The sequence below is a fragment of the Amblyomma mixtum genome, chromosome 9 (assembly GCF_055824585.1).
Source record: "Amblyomma mixtum isolate Tamu chromosome 9, ASM5582458v1, whole genome shotgun sequence".
Classification (NCBI taxonomy): domain Eukaryota; kingdom Metazoa; phylum Arthropoda; class Arachnida; order Ixodida; family Ixodidae; genus Amblyomma; species Amblyomma mixtum.
In genome coordinates this window covers 94,792,215-94,816,669 of record NC_143020.1, presented here as the reverse complement: position 1 = coordinate 94,816,669, position 24,455 = coordinate 94,792,215, and the positions used below count along the sequence as shown (strand labels likewise).

The 24,455-nt window shown below is 43.6% G+C and overlaps 1 protein-coding gene across 1 annotated transcript in view; it reads left to right on the top strand.

Annotated features, from left to right (window-relative positions):
- The window catches only part of LOC149330204 (glutamate [NMDA] receptor subunit 1-like), a 123,670-nt gene extending 100,640 nt beyond the window's left edge, over window positions 1–23,030 (top strand). The window contains exons 12-19 of the mRNA XM_089560811.1: window positions 649–813; window positions 2,039–2,273; window positions 3,027–3,175; window positions 4,397–4,554; window positions 6,152–6,324; window positions 7,776–7,883; window positions 9,085–9,230; window positions 14,634–23,030. Of these exons, the coding sequence (XP_089416937.1) occupies window positions 649–813; window positions 2,039–2,273; window positions 3,027–3,175; window positions 4,397–4,554; window positions 6,152–6,324; window positions 7,776–7,883; window positions 9,085–9,230; window positions 14,634–14,954 (1,455 nt within the window). The 3' untranslated portion in view covers window positions 14,955–23,030. The remainder of the gene's footprint in view (window positions 1–648; window positions 814–2,038; window positions 2,274–3,026; window positions 3,176–4,396; window positions 4,555–6,151; window positions 6,325–7,775; window positions 7,884–9,084; window positions 9,231–14,633) is intronic.
- Window positions 23,031–24,455: the final 1,425 nt, after the last annotated feature.

Sequence of the window (24,455 nt, the reverse complement as noted above, 5' to 3'; positions counted from 1 at the left end):
GTCCATGAATGCCTCCCGTGTGGATATCAGTGCAAATAGCAGCTTTTAGCCCTCATTGTTCTTTCGCTCGACAAATGCCCGCGTCATCTCGTATGTACAGGCTTTTAACTTGTGCGCATAGTTGCGGAACGTATCTACGCGATGTCTGCACGAATGTTTCAGCGCGGAAAAAATTGCACGAAAGGAAAACTACGCTTCAATTTAGCGGAAATATTGCAAAACATTTGTTGGCTGCAATCAATTCTTTGCAAGCCGCCGCGGTGGTTCAGTAGCTATGGCGCTCGGCTGCTTACCCTAAAGACGCGGGTTCGATCCGGGCCTCGGCAGTCGAACTTCGATGGAGGCGAAATTCTAGAGGCCGGTTTACTGTGCGCTGTCAGTGCACGTTAAAGAACGCCAAGTGATCCAAATTTACGAAGCCCTTCACTACGGCGTTCCTTAAATCCTGAGTCGCTTTGGGACGTTAAACCCCATAAAACTAAACCAAATCATTCTTTGCGTTCCTACTTTTTGGGAACACTGGGCCAGCTACACTCGCAAGCACATTTCGCCAAATGGATTCGTTTGGCACGGAATAGATAACAAAGAGCGATTCAAAGCTTGGTATACTGTTTAAATTTTCTTTTCCTGTTTCTTCTGGTAAAACAGGTAAATGGATCGACCTACAAACGTTGGTCAGGCATGGTTGGTGACCTTGTGCGTGGTGTGGCTGACATGATCATCGCGCCACTCACCATAACTCCGGAGAGATCTATGGAGATTGATTTTACCAAACCATTCAAATACCAAGGCATCACCATCCTGGCCAAGAAGGTGAGCTCAATTTCTCAATTTTTTCCTTCGCAAGTGTGGTCGCCTACCTGTGACGACATGGCGACACACCATATTCACTTCTTTCTCTCGCCGCACATGACTAGCGTTCTGCATTTGTTTACATTGGTCACTCGTGTGCGATCAGTGACAAAAATCTGCAGAACATGCGGAAGCTGATCTAAGCATGCAAGTGCTTTGGCTGCCAGTGATCACCTCTTTACACTGCCATGCTTTAGACCACGCAAATCCGAGTTATACCTTCAATAGTGTGACCTCAAACAACTAGGTAATAGTAGAGCTATGGGATTTCAATGCTGCTCAGGCGTTCTCGAGAGTTTTGTCCCTGATGGAACATCAATAACTATGTTAATAACTGCCATTATCACGGTAAGGTTTTCGAGTGTGTAGAAATTCATGCTCTTACCCCTTCTGAACCTAAGAATAGCTCTTTGAATGGTGTCTAGGAGGGAGCGTGTCATGAATACTTTTAACTCGGTATTAGCGCTTAACTTGGTTTTGGCACGAACTCGAGAGACTGTGGCGCGGTCAATCCACCTTGATCAACATTCTCTAGGAGGCATTTTGAGATATGTAACTCGAGATCAAATACACTTTTCGAGATCTCGGACAGCTCAACTAAGTTACCAGCAATTCATCGCCCATCACATGAAACTGAAGGGATTTTGCATTTGCTGATATCAATGTAGCCCGTGACATAGCAGATTATTCTTACTCTACAATAGCCCTGAAAGTATTTCTTCTCATGTTCTGAAGAAAACAGTAAAAAATATGCCGGCTGTTCTAAAAAAAAATGGATAATAGTCGGCTGTATTTCAGTTTGCTCATTTTGTAGACGCGAAAGAAAACCATCGTAAGTGTTGTTCTCGTCTTAAATGGATTAGCTAAATGCATTTGTTTACATCGCGCTGCCAGTGATAATGTTTATATGCAAGTGGGATTAGCCCCAACAGTTTCTATGCCAGCTACTGCTCCACTAGTGGCACTTAATACAAAGGAACGCTTCCCCAACCACTGCCCCATAAGTCCAGTGTCCTCTAAAAGACTTCAGCACCATTTTGCCACTGAGCACCGCTCAGTTCGTTAGCCCTCACGGTACACGATGTGAGAGATGTGGTTCTGTGACACTTTCCATCGCGCCTTGACCGTAAGCCGACTTGTTGTCTAGACTAACTTGGTGACTTTATTATTCTCTGTGCTACCCCAGCAAGACAAGAGTTCGACGCTGGCGTCATTTCTTCAGCCCTTCCAAAAGACGCTGTGGATCCTTGTGATGGTGTCCGTTCATGTGGTGGCGCTAGCGCTCTACCTGTTGGACAGGTTCAGCCCCTTCGGTCGCTACAAGCTACCGAACAGCGATGCGACAGAGGAAGACGCACTCAACCTTTCGAGCGCCATCTGGTTTGCGTGGGGCGTTCTGCTCAACAGCGGCATTGCTGAAGGTGGGCGTTGCGCGCGCTTAGCTTTGATACCGATCAGCGAAGAGGCGGTTAAAATAATGCTGACGAAAAATTACGCTAATCAAATGGGCACTACATGCTTCTTCGCACGTATTTATTACCGTCGGTTCTTTTCAGGATGTTCGGGAATCGAATTGCGACAATTTAACCAAAAATTTCTCTTTGGACTGCGCCTTATGAGTATAGTTTTTCTGGCTTTGAAAAGAAGATTTCAGAGAGTGCAAAAAGTGGTTAACCGCATGCAATGAACTTTCCTTCTTGTCTCAATTTCATTAACTGTTGTTCGATATTTTCTGGTTCCTCATTTTGTAACAGTTGTTATTAAAGAAAAAGGGTTCATCGTTCTTTTGTTCACACATATGCGCATATTCGGAAGCCATTGTGCACTGATCGAATGGAACACGCTGTTAAAGACCTGCGTCTAATGCTGCATGGTTAGGATATTGCAACTCCTCTGATGACCTCTGATTGGATAAGGCAAAGCAATATGTGACAATACGGAGAATACTCTTTATCCGTATAGTCCACATAGTACGAACAGTACGGACAACACCCTGTGGACAACGAACCAAGCATACAAAATGCAGTGGAACGTATAGTCTAAAGCTACCGGACAATAAGTAATCATATGTGCTAGTTATCGCAAATCCAGGTTATACTAATAAGGCACGCCTATTCCGAACACAATATTATGAGATGACACAAAATGTTCACGATGTCTTTTCCTCACTTCAGGCACTCCAAGAAGCTTCAGCGGCCGCGTCCTAGGCATGGTTTGGGCAGGATTTGCCATGATTGTGGTCGCCTCCTACACTGCCAACCTGGCAGCTTTCCTCGTCTTAGAAAAGCCCGAGTCTTCGCTTTCCGGCATCAACGACCCGAGGGTAAACGCTTTTCGCTTATCAAATCTTCATAGCAGCACTTCAATATAATTATTGAACAACGCCAGTCGGAAAATAAGGTTATGAGTCAGGATAATCACACCAGAAAGAACATTTTGGGCACTTATTTACAGCAATGGCAGCAGGGCAAACACTAGCACGCTAGCGTCGTGTATCGAGGCATTCAATCGGATATACAAAACTGCAGCAAAACAATTAACTGCCCTGTTTGCTTAACTTTTTTTAATTAACTTCCTAACTTAGCGCAATACCAAGCCCTAGCTATGCGTAGAGTAAATAAGATTTGCATGCTTCTGCAGTAAGTTTGTAAAAAGTTTAGCAAGCAAGCTGCCGTATTCAAAAGGGCAGTTTCGTCCCAAGCTAGTCATGCAATATTTCTCCGTTTTTCACCCTTTTTTATCGTACACCAAGAGTGATTATGAAATTAACAAAAGACAAAGTGCCCTTAGAAATTAACTGTGCATGTCGGTCGGCCATCACGAATGATGGACTTAGCTTTCAAGACTGCGCTCTAGGCGCATCGTCCTGTTCGTCCCGTATAGTGAATAAAGTCGGTCTCGCTAACTACTTGAAACATTCTGTAGTATTTACAGGCTGCCTTTCAATAAAATCAGCTTCCTAGCAGCCTTCGCGATAAACTTCTTTTTGCATAGTAGTATTTCGTGTCTAGCCCGCCGAAGACACCGAAGCTTCGTGGTGAAAATAAAGCTAGGGACTAGGTGCAGCTTTTCTTTTTTCTACTTCTTGTGTTCTTGTGTTCTGAATGTTTACCTGAGTGTTTGCGGCGACAATATTGTGCTATAAAAACCTACAGAATACGCATTAAAAATTTCCATATTACAAGTTTCGTCTTGACATCGCAGTTGACTCCGCGGAGATTACTAACAAAGAACGCTGTGTTTCCTTCTGGCCACTTTTATTGTTGGAGTGCTTCTTCTTTACCATCTGGTGCTAGTCAGCAATGTTTCTGCTAACTATGTGATTTTTAAAGTCATGTTTCCCGCAAGAAGCCGCATTTATACTTGAAAAAATGCCACGCACACGAGAACGCGGTCAAGAAACTACGCCCTCTGCGATCGCTGGTATTTTGAGCATATACTTCCCTGTTTGTCTATACCTTTTAGTGAAGGTTCATTTAGCTTTGCTGCCCGCGCTGCTCTCAAACTGCGTTTGAATTCGTTTTTTGGTGCACTCATCTTTCAGCTGCGGAACCCGTCAGAGAACTTCACCTACGCCACGGTCAAAGGCAGCGCCGTGGACATGTACTTTCGGCGACAGGTGGAGCTGTCGAACATGTACAGGATAATGGAGGGCAAGAACTACGAGACCGTGGAAGAAGGCATTGAGGCCCTGAAGAACAAGTGAGTGGCATGGCTCTTTCATAAAGCGTTCGGCTTGAAGAAAGGATTTTTATTTTGGGCAAATAAAGAATACCATTAGGGCAAACGCGAAGAAGCACTATGCTGAGCAAACGTTACTTGGACATCAACGAAGAAACAAATGGAGCTTTAATACTTTCCCGCGGACGTGAAACGAATGGCATGCTGTTTCCGGTCACCATCCCACTATGTCGATGCATATTTATGCTTTCTTTGTTTATCTGTGATCAGGCTGTCTGATTAGAGGGTACTGGGATTGCTGAAAGTTGAGTAATCTTTACAGTATGGATGCATAGTGAGCTGTGAGACGGAAACCACGAAACAAATTTCTAACATATACCTTTTCTTGGAATTTCCGCCTGCGCTAGGTACGTTTGTCCCTCAGATTTGAAGACTCACTTTATTGGTTTTTTTCAGAGATTCAAATTCTTGCGCTTTCTCTGTGAATTGCGGAACATCGCGTATTTCTTTATGCACATCAGTGTTGGTCTGTGTTGCGGTAACCATCTCATTTCAACCTCTCTGGAATATCGTGCTCACTGTGCTTATCGGTTCTGCTCACAAAATAGCCGAACATAACGGTCATAAAGCAAAGGTATGTCACTTGTCACTACAACCCAGTTAAAGTGTTTTTCTTTCTGCAGAAAGCATGGACAACTTTACTTTGAGAAAAAATAAATATTAGGCCAGCCCCTTGTTATTTTCGAGAACCCCCACTGAAATTCTCGCTGCTACCAATCTTAAACTTTTAGGTTGCTTTCTTAGGCACGGCATTAAATTACCAACTGATACGTCGCTGAATGTGGCTCCAAAGGCTAAACTCCAAGTGCAAGCATCTGCTTGAGTTATATTTGCCTTTGTGTAAAAACGATTGAGTTTTCTATGCAACGCGTTGCTTGAACTTTGATTTTTTAACGCTTTACGGTTTATAAGCTCCGAACTTCAAATTACCCTCTCGTCTGAAACTTCAAAAATTATCTTAGTGACAGGGCCCACTTTATACACAATGTTGTCTTGCCTTAGTGATCGCTCTTAGACTTATTAGGATTAAACTGCACTGACCACTAAGATAAGAATAAGGTGGAGTGCATTTTTTGTTCACTCTCAGACCGTGAGTAGCAGCAACCTTCCAATATTCCTTAAGGCGACAGTGTATCGCTCTTGTAACTTGCAAGTACTCACCTATGATGTAGGAACATGGCGATTGATGAAAGGGTTTGCGAATAAATTGCTGGCAACACAGCGAGACATCGGAAGAAAAATAGTACAGGTAACTTAATGAGAAAGGAGAGAGCAGTGTAAGTTAGGCGGGAAGCGCGGGTCATTGATATCTTAACTGGAATCATTAAGAACATTGGCAGGACATATAATATGAATAGCAGATAATCGATGGTGCTCTAGGGTATCGGAGCAGATTCCAAGATAAGGGAAAGGGCTGCAGAAGGCCAAGACGGCAGATGGCATTACGAAGTTCGCGGAGATAGGGTGGCCGTAGCTGGCCCTGGACAGGGTTAATTGGAGAGATATTTAGTTAAGCTGATGACGATGATCGCAAGAAACCCCTGTCTGCCGTGTGCAGCCAATTGGATGCTTTCATCTGGGACTCTTCCCGGCTGGAATTCGAGGCGGCCCAGCACTGCGACCTGGTCACGGCCGGCGAGCAGTTTGGCCGCTCGGGGTACGGCATCGGCCTGCAACGAAACTCCTTCTGGGTAGACAAGGTCACGCTCACGCTGCTCGAGATGCACGAGAGTGAGTGGCACTATTTCCTCCTCTTTTCAGCGCTAGCTGTTAACGCCAGACACCCCCATAGATCTGGTTGCCGTCGTCCTCAAGAAAAGATGCCATCATTTAGCGGGGTCACGTCAGTCATTGTAATGGGTCACATGACCGGCGGATGACATGACCTGTTTAAAAGAGTTGGTCGCATTAAGAGTTCAGGTGACCTGATGTCATGCGACGAGTTGGCCAGATGAACCAATAATTGCCAGCATGTCATATAACCTATTCAGTTGGTCATGTCGCCCATTGAGTCCTCTTACTCATGGCCATGACCCTTCACTCATACCTGACTTATATGACCCCTCTGTGTAGCATGACCGCCCTCTTAGCTGACACTGAAGTTTGAGTCACATTACGTCGAGGTCCCTCCAACTTTTTTCTTTGTATAGTATGCGAACATCTTTATCCTCCATAAACGAAATATCACTCTGCAAGTAAACGACTTTGAAATGCATCGGTTATTGTTCCTATGGACGAATAGTAGTGCAGGCAACACATGGCAAAAGCAAGGTAACGAACAAATGAATTCCTAGATCATATGCACAGCTGTGTAACGCGAAAGACAGTTGCGTGGTACTACGTCTAAAAGCATCAAATTTTTTTATTACAAAATTGAAAAGTGGTGGTGATGCCTGTATTGGCATTACCATTTATTTATTCCGAAAATTAACTTTCTTTGCCTGCAACAACTTTAAATGCGCGAATGTATCAGCATCTCCTTGTCTTCACGCCTGTAAAGATTCCTTGGTTCATCGCTTAACCAATGTTTAATCTACGAAAAAAAGAAATTAACGCTTAATTGTCATTGCGCCCTGTGTATGTCTAAATCTTAATTTTGTCCTGTACGGCGTTTGGCGTTCTTGGTAGAAGATATTTCTCTTTCACTTGCGTGATAACTTGAATCTATCGGTGTTAATGTTTGACAGGAAGGGAGCAAGCGAATTTGTATGCATATTTTCACTGTGTGAACGACAAGGGACAAAGAAAGAAACGGACAGGACAGCGCGCGGAACTTCAACGGAGCTTTACTTTATAGATTTCCTTATAGACCTTTACTTTACAGACATTCTTATTAATTTCACCTGGAAACTAACAGATAAGCATCACAAAACATTTTCATGCCCCCGTGTGTCTCACAGATTTAGATATGAGAACTTTTTTTAGTGAGCAATACTGATCTTTTGCTGACGCATGAACCAAATTCTTTCCTAATACAGTAAAAGCTTCAAAAATTTCTCCACTAATTGGGACGCGAACTTTTTGAAGACTCTAGTTTCGCGGAACCGTGAAACTTTCTTCGTCCGTTGTCGTTCGCGTGGTTTCAACATGCATACAAGTTTGAACCACCCCACCTTTCCCTGTTATCTAACAAGCGAATATTTCGGCTTCTGATTCCACTGCACTAATCCTTTGCATCACAGGCGGCTGCATGGAGCAGCTTGACAGCAAATGGATAATCCGCGACGGCGAAAAATGCGAAACCAGGAATGAACGCACTCCGGCAACGCTGGGACTCACCAACATGGCGGGTTAGTAATCTGTGCTTTGCTTGCTAAATGATCTTGAGTGGCACATGATAGATAACCTTCAGTTGGTACTTCTGACGTGTACCTTTTTTATCGTGGTTTTCATATCACGGCTTGCAGTAAGCGTTGACAATGCAGCGGTACTCGTATGTTTTGCAGAATACGAGCACATGCAGTGCGTTTCCAGTTTTAGACGACGTTGGCTTAAAGACACTGGAATTGGCACGCACCATAATGAGGCAAAGTGTGAAGTTTCAGAACATGCGACACAAAGCAGGATTGGAATGATAACTAGTGATTAACAACAGTGTTTGTCTGACTTTGAAGCGATGCTTTTTGTGACCCAACACCTTACTTTTAGCTTAGGCAAGGTGAGCTCACGCATGTTACATCAAAACAATTGTTGCTGAAGACGTGGCTCCATCGGGAAAGATTTCAAGACTTTGTCTCCCATCGCCAATTTATACGGGTCAAAGAGATCAATGACATTCTGATGATTTCGCCATAAAAATTCAGGCACGACAAGGAATCTAAAGATGTAATTTGAAAGTTCTGTGTTAATTTTTGTTGATTTCAGTATTCATGTTTGAAAAAAAGACTATAGGACCTTCTTCATGAGCTTTGTATTCATCTGCCCACACTTTATGGTCGTCCTTAAATCTCCTTCGAGATGAATGCCCTGAATCAAGAAGAGACAGATGTTCTTAAGAACAGAATGCTGTGGCAACTGTCGAACCTGAAGTGTATAACTTCATTGCGCCCGCAGGAAAAAGAGGAATAGTGTCAAAGGGTAAGGAAAAAATGGTTTATGGTGGTTTAAGGTTGCAAAGCGACTCAGGCTATGAGGGACGCCGCAGAGAATGTCTCCGTAAATTTCGACCACGTGCGATTCTTTAACGTGCACGGACATCACACAGTACATAGGCCTCTAGAATTTCGCCTCCATGGAAATCCGAACGCCGTGGCCGGGATCGGACCCCTATCTTTCGTGTCAGCAGCCGAGCGCCGTAACCACTTAGCCACCGCGGCGGCACGGTTAGGGAAAAGAGAAAGGTTGTAAGTGTACACACCACGCAGCACAAAGACAGCTAGTGGTTGTATCCAATACACATCTGCTTGCTCAACGGTGTCGCCGCATAGTGTGGAAAAGGTTGTACTACCGCGGAGGAGACTTACCCAGAGGGCGCTGCTTTCCTCCCCGCAGGCGTGTTCATCCTGGTGGGCGCCGGCATCGTGGGTGGTATAGGGCTCATTGTGATAGAGATCGTGTACAAGAAGCACCAGACACGCAAGCAACGGAGGCTCGAACTCGCCAGGCACGCCGCCGATAAATGGCGCGGAGCTGTTGAGGTGAGTTTCTCTCAACCAGCTGTGGTACGGCAATGACGGCCCCTGCTTTTTCTCAGAGTGTCAGACTTCTTATGTTCCTTTAGAAACGCCAGTAGTTCCTCTGAAGATTTTATGCACATGCGCATCAATGACCTCCTCTCTCAATACTTCGAAAATGCCTCAAGCAGTCTGTTGCAGTCGAACCACGAATCACTACTGACCAGCTGCTTGACGCCAATAAAGAAGCCTATGCCGATCAAACGCAGATTCCATGAGCACTGTTTCGTAGCCAAGAATAAGTTCTACGCGAAACCTACATCGGGTGTATTGATGAGCGGCTTGACTCATATAAAGAAGCCTATGCCGATGAAACACCGATTCAGTGAGCACTGTTTCGTAGCCAAGAATAAGATCTACGCGAAATCTGCATCGGGTGTATTATGAATCGTGAGGCGGCTCAAGAAAACGTACTTTCTTGACAGTTTTTTTCCGAAACCGAAGTGTCCATATTAACGATGCGCAACTGTTATCTCCACTGCATGGGTCCAATGAGTGAAGCTCAGCATTCATTTCCAGATTCTGCTTCGGAGTGGCTGTAACTACATAGATAACCAATATGTAGTAAGGCAGATTTCGGTGTCCGAGCTGGTGGTGAGCCATCAACACTAAATATGCTATAGTATGGGGTCTTACCATCCTTACTGGTGAACGTAGAACAGCAGTACGACATGCTGTCAGTGAAAACTGATTCCGAGCCTTTTGACAGTTTTCTTTTGGTACTGGAATTCGTGTTTCTTTTCACTTTTGTTCGTTCTTTTTTTCTCTCCTACTTTTGTTTTCATTTTGGTAGTGGGATTCCTGTTCCTTTTCATGTTTGTTTCTTCTTTTTTTCTCTCCTGCTTTGTTCCCAAACACCGTACTATTCTTCGTATGCAAAAGGTGTGGGATGACTGGGACCCCGAAACCCATTACGATCTCAGCCCGAGGCCCAAACGGCAAGCCGGAAACGAAAAACTTGTGCAGCAGCAGCAGCAGCAGCAGCCCTTGTCACAAATGTGGAAGAACCTCGATGTGCTCACAGCAGCCCGTACGAGGACTGTGGGGACCAACACGGAGCCTTTGTTCCTCGACATTCCGCCGGGCAATGCTAGGCGGCGACGCAGGAGGCGACCGGCTAAGGAACGAAGCTCTAGCAAAGACTCCAGCCTAGATTCTAGTCGAGACACGGATTCTAGCGACAGTGGTGATAATGCCGTACGCAGACGCTTATCAGCAGCGAAGCCAAACCATAACCCTTCTTCTTAATTTTCATGCAACGTTAGGTCCTTTAGAACCGAACTGGCGTGATAAGTCGGGCATAAAAGCAGCGAAAGTCTCGCTTTAGAAGGTCTGAAGTATGAAGTAGCCAACCTGGGCAACATATGAGAAATCGACACTTCAACTTCTAGCGCAATTGTACGACCTAGTATCTCAAAATATCACCTCCAGTTTGTTTCTGATTTCCAGGAGTGGCGAGAGCCTATGAGCACTACTGTCATCCATATAAAGTACTCAACTTTAAGACATAATTTCAAAGAAATATATGATCTTGCAAATAACACTGGGTACATAACGTTTAAATGTGTTTTGTGGGTAGCTCTTATGCAGAAATGATAATAGGGGTTTTTTTCTCTCGGCAGATATATTTCATATTCTTTCTGACGATTGTATCGTGGGGCATGGCACAGTTTTTTTTATTTCTTAACGCGCGTTGACTTTAGTTACTTTATTTTGTTGATTTCATTGTGAAATTAAACGCTCTCTCTGAATGTTTGATGTGTTCAGGCGTCTTCATTCTGTTACGTTCTGTTTACCACCCATTTTTTGTCATTCTTGTTTTGTTGTTGTTCTCGTTGTGTCATTTATGTTTGTGTTGAAATTCGTTTTGCAAATCTTTTTATTAAATTTCTTTGCTCCCACTATTTGTCTAATGTTTATTTTGACCCTTCTATAGCCTACAAAAACTAGAGCACATTGTTAACAGTAACTTTCCTCTTTCATAGAAAAAGCATCAGTCCAGAAATATATTGATCGACTCCCATGTAAGCACGCTCTACATGCGGAACAGGCAAAAAATTAGCAGCGTGTACAAGTCTTCAGGAAGTTTCGTTTTGGAAAACAACGTTCAATGTGCTCACGTTGCTACCTTTGTGGAAGTACTGTTTCAAATGCTTTGTTGTCTGCTGTGTGGGCGTATGTAATTTGGCTCTATGATGACAAAAATGAAAGTGCAGAGGCCTGTCAACTGACACCAAACAGGCCACTATCACTGTTTCGAGCGGATAGAAAAATAATCGAAAGGTGAGAGAATAACTAAAGCTCGCCGAAGCAGCACCATGAATGCGACAAAGTCCAGAGACCCCTGCGTTTCTCGTATTGAGTTCTCGCTCCTACTTAGGAACTGTTGGACAAGCATCAAGCTAGCATCATCTGTAAGAAATCTGTTCACATTTAACTCTTAGTTTTGACCTACTGACAATAATATTTACATCTGTGAAGAAGCTTTTGGTGTGCACTTGTATTATGTAACATGAATCGTGCAGCATATTCAAAATTGTGGCTGGTATAGCATCTCGCTTTGTATTTAGGATTTAACCAACATGCCTTGCCGCCAACTCCAGACGCTGTGGTAACGTACCGTGATTCAGGTGAGTTTTGAATTTAGGACCATGCGTTACGTGTTGATTCTGCTGGGGGCGCTGCGTTTACACGCTGCACTGGCTAGGTTTTGTATTCAGTATATCGAAAATGCGACCTTGTAATCAACTGTGCCGTCCCTCAAAAAATGACCTTGAAAGGCGGTTGGCTACCGGCATCCGGAAACATATGGCGGCCATCTTACTCAATTCCATGCTTAGTGTTCTAACCTCTGTTTCTTTGTTTCCCGATTTAGTATTTTAGTGCCGAGCACAGGAGCACGTCCTAACAGGTGATTCCCACACGCCCTCTTACCATTAGATGAGACAGCGATTTGGCACATCCCGGGCGGCCACACGCCATATACGACAGAGGGTGTGACGGGTGGACCGCGAATCACTGCTCAATCATTGCTTCTCTATCTCCTAACGCGTTCCCCGGTAAGCCTCCCCATTCTTGGCGTAGAGGTAGAGTTTTGCGTAGGCCCATAGGCTTAGGCCAGTAGGGGGTCCGTAGCTCGGGGTCTAGAAAGGCCGGGTTCTTTTTTTTTTTCATTTCAATTCGTTCACTTCTGACGGTTGCCTGTCGCCCCCTCTGCTCGTGTTACTTCTTCATTCATCTAGATTTTCGTTTCATCCTTGGCTGCGGAATGCGTATGGCACATCAATTACATTGATTTTTTTTTGTTTCACAACGGAACGTACTCTCGAAGCAAGTGAATATCAGGAAACCTTGCATATGCTGTCTGCATCATGTATTATCCACACTGGTCCTTCCGTACCACATAGTGAAACCCAGAATTTTTTTTTTCAAACAAAAGCAGCATTGGGTAGGTAAGCATTTTGCTTAAAGCATGCACTTGTAGAGACTGCTAATCACCACTGTAGCGGGAACATAGATCGTACAGCACACTGAGAGGTGAATGCACTGCTTTTAGTTAGCAGCAGTGCGCAACCAGGGCCAACTCTGTATGCTTATCGGCTAGAAGGATGCATCATTTCTAGTCTGTTTTAGAGGGTCTCATGTGAAACGCACCGCTACTTAATAGTGCATATCTATATTTAAATACCTTTTCTAAGCTTGCTCTGATAATTACTGAATAAATGTAAGGTTTTAAGCTCTTGATTACGTGCGAGGGGCTCTCCTGTAAAAACATTTGGTGCTCTAAATAAACTCTAGCTCTAATCAAAGTCAATTTTAATTGTCTGGACAACTGGACTATACACAAAGGTGAGTGACACCATTCGTTCTGTAAAAGTTAAAAAAAGAGGGTGAGGTCAGTAGAGCTACGCTCTACACTGAGCTACATAGCCTGCACAGCTATTCCTCGAAAGCTTCATTAATACTACAAGTCGTGAATCTTGATGAACATGGAGTGTCGGGCAGAGGATAAATTCATCTGACTGTTAGCGTTAGTGCGTTGCTATTGACCAGTTAGTGCTCGCATGAACGCTCTCAAGTAGGTAATATTTTAAGTGGCAGAACTCGTTCAGGAGCGTAGGGGTAAGGGTGAAACTGTGTGCTAGAAAGTTTTCTTTAGCGAACTGCATTGTTTAGGTGAAGTGGCTTTTATTTAAATGAGTACTATACATTCAATAGTTTTGAGGCGTAGCTCTCTGTCTATTGTATATGTATACCTACAGGAAATAGAAATATCTGTGTTCCATTTTAACCAGGTCTTTACGTTGTGCGCCTCCTTTAACGCACACAAATATAGAGCTGGATGTTTTATTCCTCACGTCAAAAACTACAACTATCTGAGAAAGGGTCACTACCAGCGGTCTTGAACAGGAGTTCAGCAGCTGAGCGCTAACTGATGCAACAACGCGCACGCTGCTGTTCTGGGAATGACCACGATTCAACAAACTATGACGCTAAGACGGAAATTCTGACTATATAGTTAGCTGCGCGCGTAACAAGCGCGCCGTTTGATGCCCTGAGCTTAAATTTTCAAGGTTAAGTCAAATTTAATTGTCCCGGAAGAACAACTACGCCTGGTAACAAAATGCACCGTCCAAAGCCAAAATATAGCCTTCATGCCCCTGAGTTTGTGAAATATATTTAAGCATCCCATGAAGTTAGTGTAAGCCCGAACAATTCATCTAGGCTGTCTGAAAGGCATAACAAGCAGAAAACTCACAGCAGTCACGTCGCTATTTCGAATATTTCAGGGGTGTACTTCAAACCGAACTAGTGCGCCCTGAAAGGGCTTTAATCCAAAGTGTTTGCCAATCATGAGAAACTTCATGGAGACAAAGGCCTTTCCAGACTAATGTCGCGCAGAAAGAATTGTCGCACAGAATGAAATGTGCAATACTTACCGCTTTAAGCTTCCTTCAATTAAAGTTTTCTCTGCTTTCCTTTACATCTGTGAACAACGCCCCAATTGCCAAGGCCTGAGCAACCCAGTGTTGTTGCTTAAGGTAACTCAACTTCCGCCTAAATCTTGAATGAAGGTGACGCAGAAGGTTTGCGCGAATGGTGACCTTTTGCCCCCCCCCCCCCCCTCCCCCTCACTCTCATTATGACAGCAGTATTACTCCAGAGGTCTAGCCTTCTCTGGCGCTCCATTTATGACCGCTACACACTACGCAGGAAAATGTAACTCGTACGTTATGTTCACGCTGGCGTAGTCCACTGATTGGACAAACGCCAAAACTCTAAAACCCAAAGAAGCTTGGTCATTGGAATGGCTACTGGAGTGGCCGCCGGCCTCGCCCCCGCATCCCCTGTCCCGTCCATGCGCAGAAGCGGCGTACGCTCCGGTCAACCATGCCACTCCAGAGTCGACGCGTGAAGGCGAACGGCCGGGAGCCCTTTACCACCGAGCGGGGCCTGCTGGGAATGCTCGAATCGCCAGCGAGCTCAGCCGGCCGCCAATACCACCACCACCACCACCACTTGGGTTCGTCGGCGGGCGGAGGACAGCATCCGCCGTCGTCCTACTATCTGCCGCCACCGCCCCCGCCGCCGCCGGCATCGTCGCCGGCCGCTCTGCGCATGCGCACGGCGGGGCACGTCCGGTACCTGCTCAGGGGCGACTCAGAGTCGTACGACATCACCGTCTAGATTTCTTTTTTCTTTTTTTTCCCAATAACGAATACGAGGAGCAACAGCAGCGTTGTCAACCACAATGAAACTTTCCCTGTTTTTTCTGCATGCACTGCAGACAAGGATCATCAAGGACGAAAAGAACGACGTATATTACGGATAAAGCAGCTAAGTTCTGCGGGAAAAAATTTATTGCAATCAATGTTCAAAAGCACGTGAGTCGCACTGTATAGTGCATCCTGCTATCCCTTGCCGCATAGGGCGCCAAGAACACATACAAGCAATGGCGTTACATTTGACAAAAAAATAACTACCGTATCCGTATTACCGTATAATAATTACCGTATCGATAGCAAAAACACATGTGATCCCACCAGTAAGAACAATGTGATTAAGAAGGATCAAACTGAACGGATGATTGAAATCAAGTAATGAGCGAGTATAAAACCGAAATAAGAGAGACGGCCAAAAAAACCCAGCACAGAAAAAAATCTCGGCGCATAAAACAGAGTGGTAGCAAGATGTTTTTAGAGGTATTAAAGCATGATATTCAGCAACGGTACCACGTGGTCATATTAACTATCTTCATCTTGTTACATCATCTCTGAAACTCTGGATGACATCAAAAATAATTACATTCGCAAAACGCAGCAAAGCATAGATTTGTTAGAAAACCGTGGAAGCAATAAAGGAGGAAATTTAGGTACAAGTGAATATTCAAAATACTAAGCTTCCGATAAAGTATACAGTCCTTGTAGCATTACATATAGATTAAGCTTGTCCCCTCCACCTGCTTTTGCCGATAGCCTTATATACGGCTTCATATGACACACAAACTTTGCTGTTGTTATTAGATGACGTTACATTACTTCCTCTCTTTGAAATAAGACTTCAGCTAAGCCTCGTCTTCAGAGCATGCAAAAACACAGGAAGTGTTTCACAGTGAGTCGCTATCTAAATGACCCTGTTTTAAATAACAAAATTTGTTTCACTTCGAAACGAACCGAAAGAAGCTAGAAACCGAATTTATTGAAAGTAAAACCTCGAACGAACCCAGCTGAGCTGTGTTGAGGCAGTAGCTGAGTCGAATTTTAATACTGAAATCTTGAAGGAGCCTAGCTGAGCTCATTTGAGGTTAGCTGCTATGAAAGGTAACAAAAAAATGGGAACATCGTTACCTCTAATCGTGTCTCACGAACACTTCTGTTTGAAGCTGGAGGTCTCTTTTAGGAATAAATCTTTAAAAAGAACTATGTGATATGCACCTGTAAGTGCTAAGGGCACAGTTTAGATGTTAACTTTATACGGATTGACGAAGTTTCAGTGGCTCTGCACACATCTTAACTTTCAAATAAAAGGCGGTGTTTCAGTGACTCTAAACACACCTCACCTACAGTTAGCACAAGTGAATTAAAAAGTCAAATAGCTTCTGGTAGACAGCTGTTGAACACTGGGGTTAATATTAGCGGCGTACAAGTAAGACTAGCGTATGTTCGACTTTTGCGGCAGCTGAGAACCGGGCTCGAGAGAAGTTATCTCAGGTAATGCGCACATATAAGCAACATTCCAGACTCTGCTGTCACCGAGATTACAAAGATTTGTACATTCCAACGTGAACGCATTCCGGGAGCGACGGTCAAGAACCTTATCATGTTTGTTCCTTCGTAAACGAAACAACGGCTTTCTTTAGGCACAAGTCGTTTCGCTGGCTTCTTTCCCGCTGCTGTCGCTTTACGACCAGCGCATCTTCCTCGCTGCTACTTTATAAACACGGGGTTGTGTGTAAAGACGGGTGAACTACCACCTTTCCTACAGAAAAACAACGTTTATAGTGCTCAAAACGAACGCAAAATATCCTACTCCTGAGTGCAAAGGGCGTGCACAGGCATATGGTGGTCCCTCCTCTTGTTGTTTGCAAGAGATTACTGCCTTTATCGCCTACGCTCTACGTGCTCCTCAAGTAGTAAAGATTCAATAAGATCTCAGGGTCCTCTATAGTCTACAGACGTCTTGCTCTTGCCTTCAGAGTCCGAGATCCCTGAGTCACGCGGCTCAAAGCGTGCCGCTGTGCTCTTGCACCACGTACTACGCGTAGGAGCAAACTCAACAAAGTGTGTTCTTTTCTCCTGCTAGCGTATAGCGCTGCAGTGGCCAATCTATATAAGCGTACATTATGGTCATGCTGTCGAGCTTCGACGGCGTGTACTCAGAGACTTTGTTCTTTTTCCTAGCTGAGAGGCGTAGGGTTATCTCTTGTCGCTTTGTATAGTGTGGCGTCAATAATTCCGCCGCGTCCTTAGAATAACTACACCGCATTGCAATGTACTAACCCACTTCCTCTCCTATATGGTCTCCCCCTAGCACAAGCCACGCCATGTATTCTCTAAGTAAGCTATTCGCTTCTCGTCGTTTAGTTAGTCTTTTCTTTGTATACATATAAGCTATCACACATCAATGTTCTCGGCTCGTCATGAAATAATAAGTGATGACAGTTGCGTCCTGATATTATACGTCACCTTCAGTAAAAGATGTGTTACTATACGCGAGGTAATTAGACACATCCTATAGGCGGGAGAAACGCTTTTCTTCGCATCTTGTATAAGATCAATCCGCAAATATCGTCGACTCCCTTTTTTCACTCGGGGCGGAACAAACTCGAGATCAAGACAACGAAAGCAACTTCCTCTTTTTAATGAAATACTCAGGCTGGTGTTGAAACCTTGAAACTTAGTTAGAATGCCGCAATTAGAACAGACTCTTTAGCCAATATTCAGAACACCTTTAGCATGATGCACAAGTGAAAACATTTCACAAAAATATCAGAATATCAGAAAATCTAACCTTTTATGCATAGGCCATCTTCGGTGATATGCCAGATCGGTAGAAACATTGAAACACGCTGTATATCATGCCTCAGTAGCAATTGCAAAAAAAAATAATGTATGCTGCATTGTTATGCTTATTGCGCAACTAGTAGCTTGCGCTGGTTGCCTGGCAAGCAGCGTGTTAGTGCTATGCTTCGCCCAATCATGAATTTAAATACTGAAGAATTTTCACTGCGATTTCATTGAGTATATCTGTCTTCACTCTTTATTTCATATTTTGTCACGTGGCGTTTGTCTTTGTGCCAAAAAAATATTGTTTCGAATGGCAGTGCCAATACAAGCCAGTGTTGAACACAAACAGAAAAGAAAAGCTCAAAATCGATGTTATTGCATGACCCTCCGTCTTTCCCATGTTATCCCAAACTTGTCTGTATAACTTCAGCCAATGGAAGACGCAGCGTATTGCACTGTGTCACAAGACTGCGTGAGGCCACTGCCACGGGCACAGCAGTGATTTAGCACGCTCTTGGTTTTAAAAGTTTAAAATAAAAGCAGCACCTTGTCATTCATTCGAGCTGATTTAATCTATGTAATCGAAATATTTCAATACAGGGGCATGGGTTCTGTCTCTTAGTATCAAGAAACCTACTTTTCTTTTCAAAATGTCTTTCTACGTGAAAAACCAAGTTCTAGGCTCGCGAGATTGAGCAAAGTATAGAAAAAATTTAAGAAAAGAAACGCTTCTTTTTCATGTAAGCCAAGGCTGTTAGAAATGAACTAGGAATTGCCAATTTCTGGTCGTTACCCGGCTACATATGGTTTATAAATCATTTGATTCATTGTGTATTCAGCATAGTGGATTTGAATATGCACCTAAGATGTGAGTGTAGTATGTAGATATACACTTTGCGCAAAATGCACAGATGGCTTTTCGTGGTGTAAGAGAAATCCGCTATAAAACGCCTTTAAAGGTAGAAAAGCACGGTAGGCTATGATAAAATAGTTCGGTGCTTTGTGCTCTTTACCAGTGATGGAAGTATTGGGCAATACTTATTTCTAGCGAATCACACCAAAAACTCTTTATAATCTGGTTTGGAAGACATCGGCATCAACTTTTAAAGTTTGTGGCTGCTTTTGATAGCAAAGTTGAGTTGGATAAGAGAGATTTGTTGGAACAGAATGTGAAGTTAGCATGACAGTAAGCTTGTTTCTAAAAGTTCGAAAAGGTTCTTTCAAGTTGAGAGAACCAAAATATACTAATCTTACAAGCTGATTTTGGCAACCTTGCTAATTTTTTGGTTCACAGCATTTTTGAACAAGCCCCCTTCTTTTAACTTATCCAGTGTGCAGAAACACTGCTTTGCCCGTGACTGATTTGGCCGCTGAGTCTTCATTGCCAAGGAGCATCATCATCTAATTAAAATGACATCGCTTGTTCAAAACAAGCTCCTACGAAGAATGTGAGCTTACGCTATTGTTTCAAGGATTATACGTCTGTCAATCATGCCGTCACTCTGCTCGGTCGCTTGCGGTTCGCTGCTATAGTTCTTTCCCGGGGTCACGGAATAGGTCAGGGCACACTTCTTGTCGATCGGTGGCAGGACAGACACTGCGTTTTTTGTTTTCCTGAAAACTGGAAAACAATGGTACCTTTGGTCTTTTCTCGTTACGCGCCTGTAATCTGTTCACACGCTGCCAAGCCACCGAGAAAATGCAATCGAAGAAACTTTTTTGCTTGTGAGCATTCTAGCATGTATCCGCCTTGTTTACTGAAGTTACACAGACCAATGGAGTCAGCAATTTTACCTATGCCGCGCTTTTAAAGCGCGTTTTTTATACATGTCATGACCTGCCCCACCTCTCTGAGGACACGCAACCCGCGGATTTATGCGCATGTGATTCGATTTTGTTCATTTGGTTACTTATTATAGTGTGTCTTGCAAAAAAAATCCAAAAACTTGAGGTGTCTTTAACCGTGGTAGCGTATCAGTTGAGCTTGTCAAAAAGTCTCCGGGTCACTTAAGCCATGAAAAGTTGTGCATTTACTTTCAGTCTGGGCGCTTGTCTGTGGAATTGTGTGCAACCGATGTGCATAGCGGCGTCATCTGCCGGTGGCTCTCTACTGCTCTATTTGATTCTGTTTTTGGGGTTGGCACGAGTACTACGTCAGGAGGCACCCGGCAGATGTCGCTTCTAAACGCCTTGGTCATGGCTTGTGCGTTTCGGATACGTTTGTCCGCATCGGCGTGTAGCACTCACGGTATACGCATATCTTTTTCACTGTGTATGTCTCAGAGGAAGTATCTTCTAATCACATGACATGATTCCCTTGGTTCGCAAGCTCCTTTGGGTGACGGGTACCTTCTCATTCATTCCTCGACTAACATTTAAAATACACACACAAGACGAAAAAAACACCCTTCTGAAGAAGTGCCCACCCACGCCCTATTCCGTCGATGTTCGGGACTTTGCTGAATCTCTCAAGTGCTTTGTACGCCGTATGACAGAGAGTTATCTCATCGCTTAGGCGGCGCCGGCGAGCGGACTTTGTGAGCTTTTCGCTTTATCGCCGCCGTCGCCGCCACACGTGCTGTAGTCTGCGTAGATTTGCATACGAAACGTTTACGAGCGTGCACAGACTGTTAATAGTTTTTATAGGACGTTGTGCGTAGGTGCCACACATTTTCTCGCTTGTAACGCTGTATTTTGCTACGTAGTTGCTACTACACGGCGGGAAACCGGCCTACAACGAAGGCACTTCTTTCTTTTCGGGAGTAGTATGGAAGAGATGAAACTTATAACTCGAGCAATGCAGCGATCAAAACGTCTCGGACGTAGCTGTTTAGATAACGGCTTGCGTCGAGACGCGGGTAGTGTAGCTTGTCACTGTTATAGCTCGTCCCTAGAATCTTGTAAACTGCTGTCCTTCCTTGTTTAACGGAATGTGCGCTGTATGCTGAGCGATAAGCGTAAGTCATTGTGGTGTTGTTAGTAAAATTCTACTTGCGGAGGTTGAAATGTTTTCTACGCAAATTAAGGTTGTCATAGCTATGAAGACAGTTCTCCCGTCTCATTTAGGCGAGGAAAAGAATGTGTGTGCTATTGCGCCGTGCTTTCTACTCAGTTTATTTGCCACACTGAATGTGCCGCATATAATTCTCTCATGCTGCGTGGCCATATCTAACAATCTACTTATAAGATGTCGCCAAGCACTTAGCTATTCAGTGTTCAAATCCATATGAAAACAAGGTCCCGCGTACAAATTCTGTTCGTGTGATGATTGATCCACCTCTTTTAACTAACCAGATGCGCACGATGAAGTAATTTTCAGTTGACACCATTAATTACACACCACCCCAGTTGGGCTGCAATGGTTGCAAGGGTTGTACCCCTCGCAATAGTTGCCTAGTCTCTCACAAAAAATGAAAGGTGCCAACGACTGTCATCGCGAACACTGAAGTAACGCGTGACAGTACAGCAATCATAAAAAGTTCTGCAAGGAAACATGACAAATTTTAGTCATTCACACCAACGACAATTTCCTGTGGGGATGACAAACATGGCACATAGACCTGCACATAGCTTCTTCAGGTGACACCTTCTTCTGCCCTGAAACGTTTAAACAAGTTTTTCGCTGCATTTAAAAAGCGGACCTTTTGCTTGCAAAGAACCAAGAAGTGATCAGTGTCCAAGTCTGTTTGAAATATTGAAGGGCGTGCAGTGGAATAAAACAATATTTTAAAGAGGTTGAGGTCGTTGGTAGCTAATAGTGGGATTAGTCATGCAAATACTCTGCAGGCAATTGCTCTACCATAACGACACTTATATGTCAACTAAAATCAACAATGTACGGCACATATCTGTGACATAGTCCCCCGCCCTTCAGCAGCAACAATGGACTTTTTTTCTGGTCGTTCCTTTACCACAAAATTAGGAGAGACATCTCATCTAGGGTTTTAGAAGAGTCGCTGTTAGAGGAAGCGTGCATTAGGGAGTTTTACGTACGCTTTATCTGAGAGCCGACTCGCATTTTGTGAGCGCTTAGACGTATGCATTTTTCGCGCTCCACTGCTTTAGAAAATGTTAACAGCCTACACAGCCTTCTGCACCAACCAGCATTATTTTTGGGTTCGCTCTGTTTCGTCCCTCCACGTGCGGTCTATAAGTGCGCTTCAAGCTCTTATCTCCCCAGCGCAAACACATCGCTCGACGTAAACATGAGAACGAGTAAGATAAGGACCAGCATGCTGGCAAGAGCGCAGGGCACGTGTATGTATGCAAATGAACAATATTTCCATAATTATCCTCGCAGCAAAGCGTTGTTTATCACGCATTGTTCTCCCAAAATTTGAAGGGGAGTGATTATCTACCGACAAACAATATGCGTTCAAAATCAGGGGGAAAAATCTCAAGTTGCCCACATAGTTTGCGCAAGGTGATACTTCGAGGAGTTTCTTGCAAAAACAAGGCAAAACAAAGAGGTAAGAAGTTTATGCAGGTTGGAGTTTTTATCTACCTTTTTAAAAAACATCAGGGAAATTGTGGAAAGGCGACGTTTCAGGAGCATGAATGCAATTATTAACAAAATCCCGAGATGTCCGCGCGGTTTGTGGGTCACATAATGTCAAAGCACCATTTTAGCTATTTGAAGATATACGTAATGCAGTTTATGATGCGTACTCAGCAAAGGTAATGTGAACGGGTTCTTCTGTGTGAAATATTTTCTACCTCCGTACTAGTCACCCTTCAGAAATGTACTAGGCTAAATCTGTACTTTATACTATGTTTCGAGATATACTTACACTACAAATGTTAATATTTAATATCTGTCTTATTTTCATTGAGGCAACGCTTCCGTTCAGCATACTGCGCAGAGTCCTTGTTAACTGTGCCACTACTCTCTTAGTACTTAGAACCACTTGATCACCTTTTCAAGAATCTACGTGTTTTCTCTGTGCGTCTGTCCATTTTATCTGTGTTCGGGACAAGTGCACCAAACACAAAAATTGCAAAAATGTGCGAATGTGCCAAATGCAGAGAAATAAGTCACGTGTCCAGAGGGCGCTGCTGGTTTGTATGAAGTGAAACGAGGTGAGAGGAGTGGCGTTCTCGTGCGCTCACGTGTTTTTTGGAGTTTTTCCGAGACTTGTCTGTTGGCGACGTTGCTGACGCACCGTCGAGAGGCGGTGCTGTTATGTTGTGGCCGGGTCTTGTCTGTTGAGCTCCTCGACTCTGTTAGCAATGAAATAAAGAGCACTGTCTTGTTGGACATGGCTTGTCTCCTCCATTTCACTGCTTACACAGTAGGAAAGCAAAACAGAAAAATTTCTGTCCTCTCAATGAATTTTCTGTATTGTTTTTGAACAAGAGCTTGTAGTAACAGAAATATTTATTGTAACAACAGAATTTTGTGTAGTTACTAGAGAAATGTACTATAGAAGTACAGACTACAGAAAAGTACGATATTACAAAACAACACAAAAATCAGTCATATTTCTGACATGGTTCTGTCGTCTTTTTTTACTAGAATTAATGTTTATTATGAAAAAGCGTGATCGCCATAACTGCAATCAGTGATGTTCTCGAGCAACCAAAGAAGAGCTTTTCGCTGTTTATTATTCAAACTGAATTTATAATAATTTAGTTTTTCATCATACATAATTTTTTAAGGAAAACAATTCTGCAAAATCGATGACAGGCAGGTTTGCAAAGAAATTTAGTCTAAAATCCGCTGGTGCAAATTGCTAAGAGACTGCATCGCCAACAAAGACGCCAAAGTGTATGCCACGTTGAAGCAATTCGAAACTGCTTATTAGTGCTCGGGAAGATTTAGTGTTTAAGGACAGCGCTTGTGAGGAGATTAGAAACATAGTTTAATTCGCTGAGTAGTATTAAACATTATTAAATGATTGGGGCCCAGTGACCTACCATTATTTGCCATCGTGCATCGGTTTTGACGGAGGCATTTAAATCATTGCCCTGTAAACATATTCTGTGCAGGCTACAAAGGACGAGGTCAGTTGATGCCAAGATTTAGATCAAATTTCTAGTGTTAGTTTAGCGCTCTCAACCGACATCACTATGTCGCACTTTTACACCACGCCAAAACTGACCAACAGACCGAATCGATTACAAGTCAGAATAAAAAATGCTAAGAAAGTGTCCTTGTTATCCCTATTTTATATTCTTTTAACGAACTTCTTCTCAAATAGGCTTCGACTGATCTGCCGAGATCCCTTCACTAATCAATCCAGCGACAAAATCACAGGTAGGTCAAAGGTAGGTATCATTATAATGGGGGTTGTTTTTGAAATTATATATTTAAAATAGCATTGTGAAAGCGACACATCAATATAATTAAAAATACATCCAGACATTTATTGAGCCTGTTAAGGTTTAAGGTTGCACGCATGGAACAGCTCTACCCTCTATGTATGAAAGATGCCTCAAGAAAATAAAAATGTTAATCTACGATTTGCAACTTGTATGTGTGTGTCTGGAGAGGGGTGTATACCCACACAAGTATATAACAGAGATTTACATTGGACTTTCAAGCGGCATAATCGCATCGTGTTTTGCTGTCACACTGATGAAAGGCGCATACGCGATTACTACAGACCATTGGTTGGTTGGTTGGTTGGTTGGTTGGTTGGTTGGTTTAACGTCCTAAAGCGACTAAGGCTATGAGAGACGC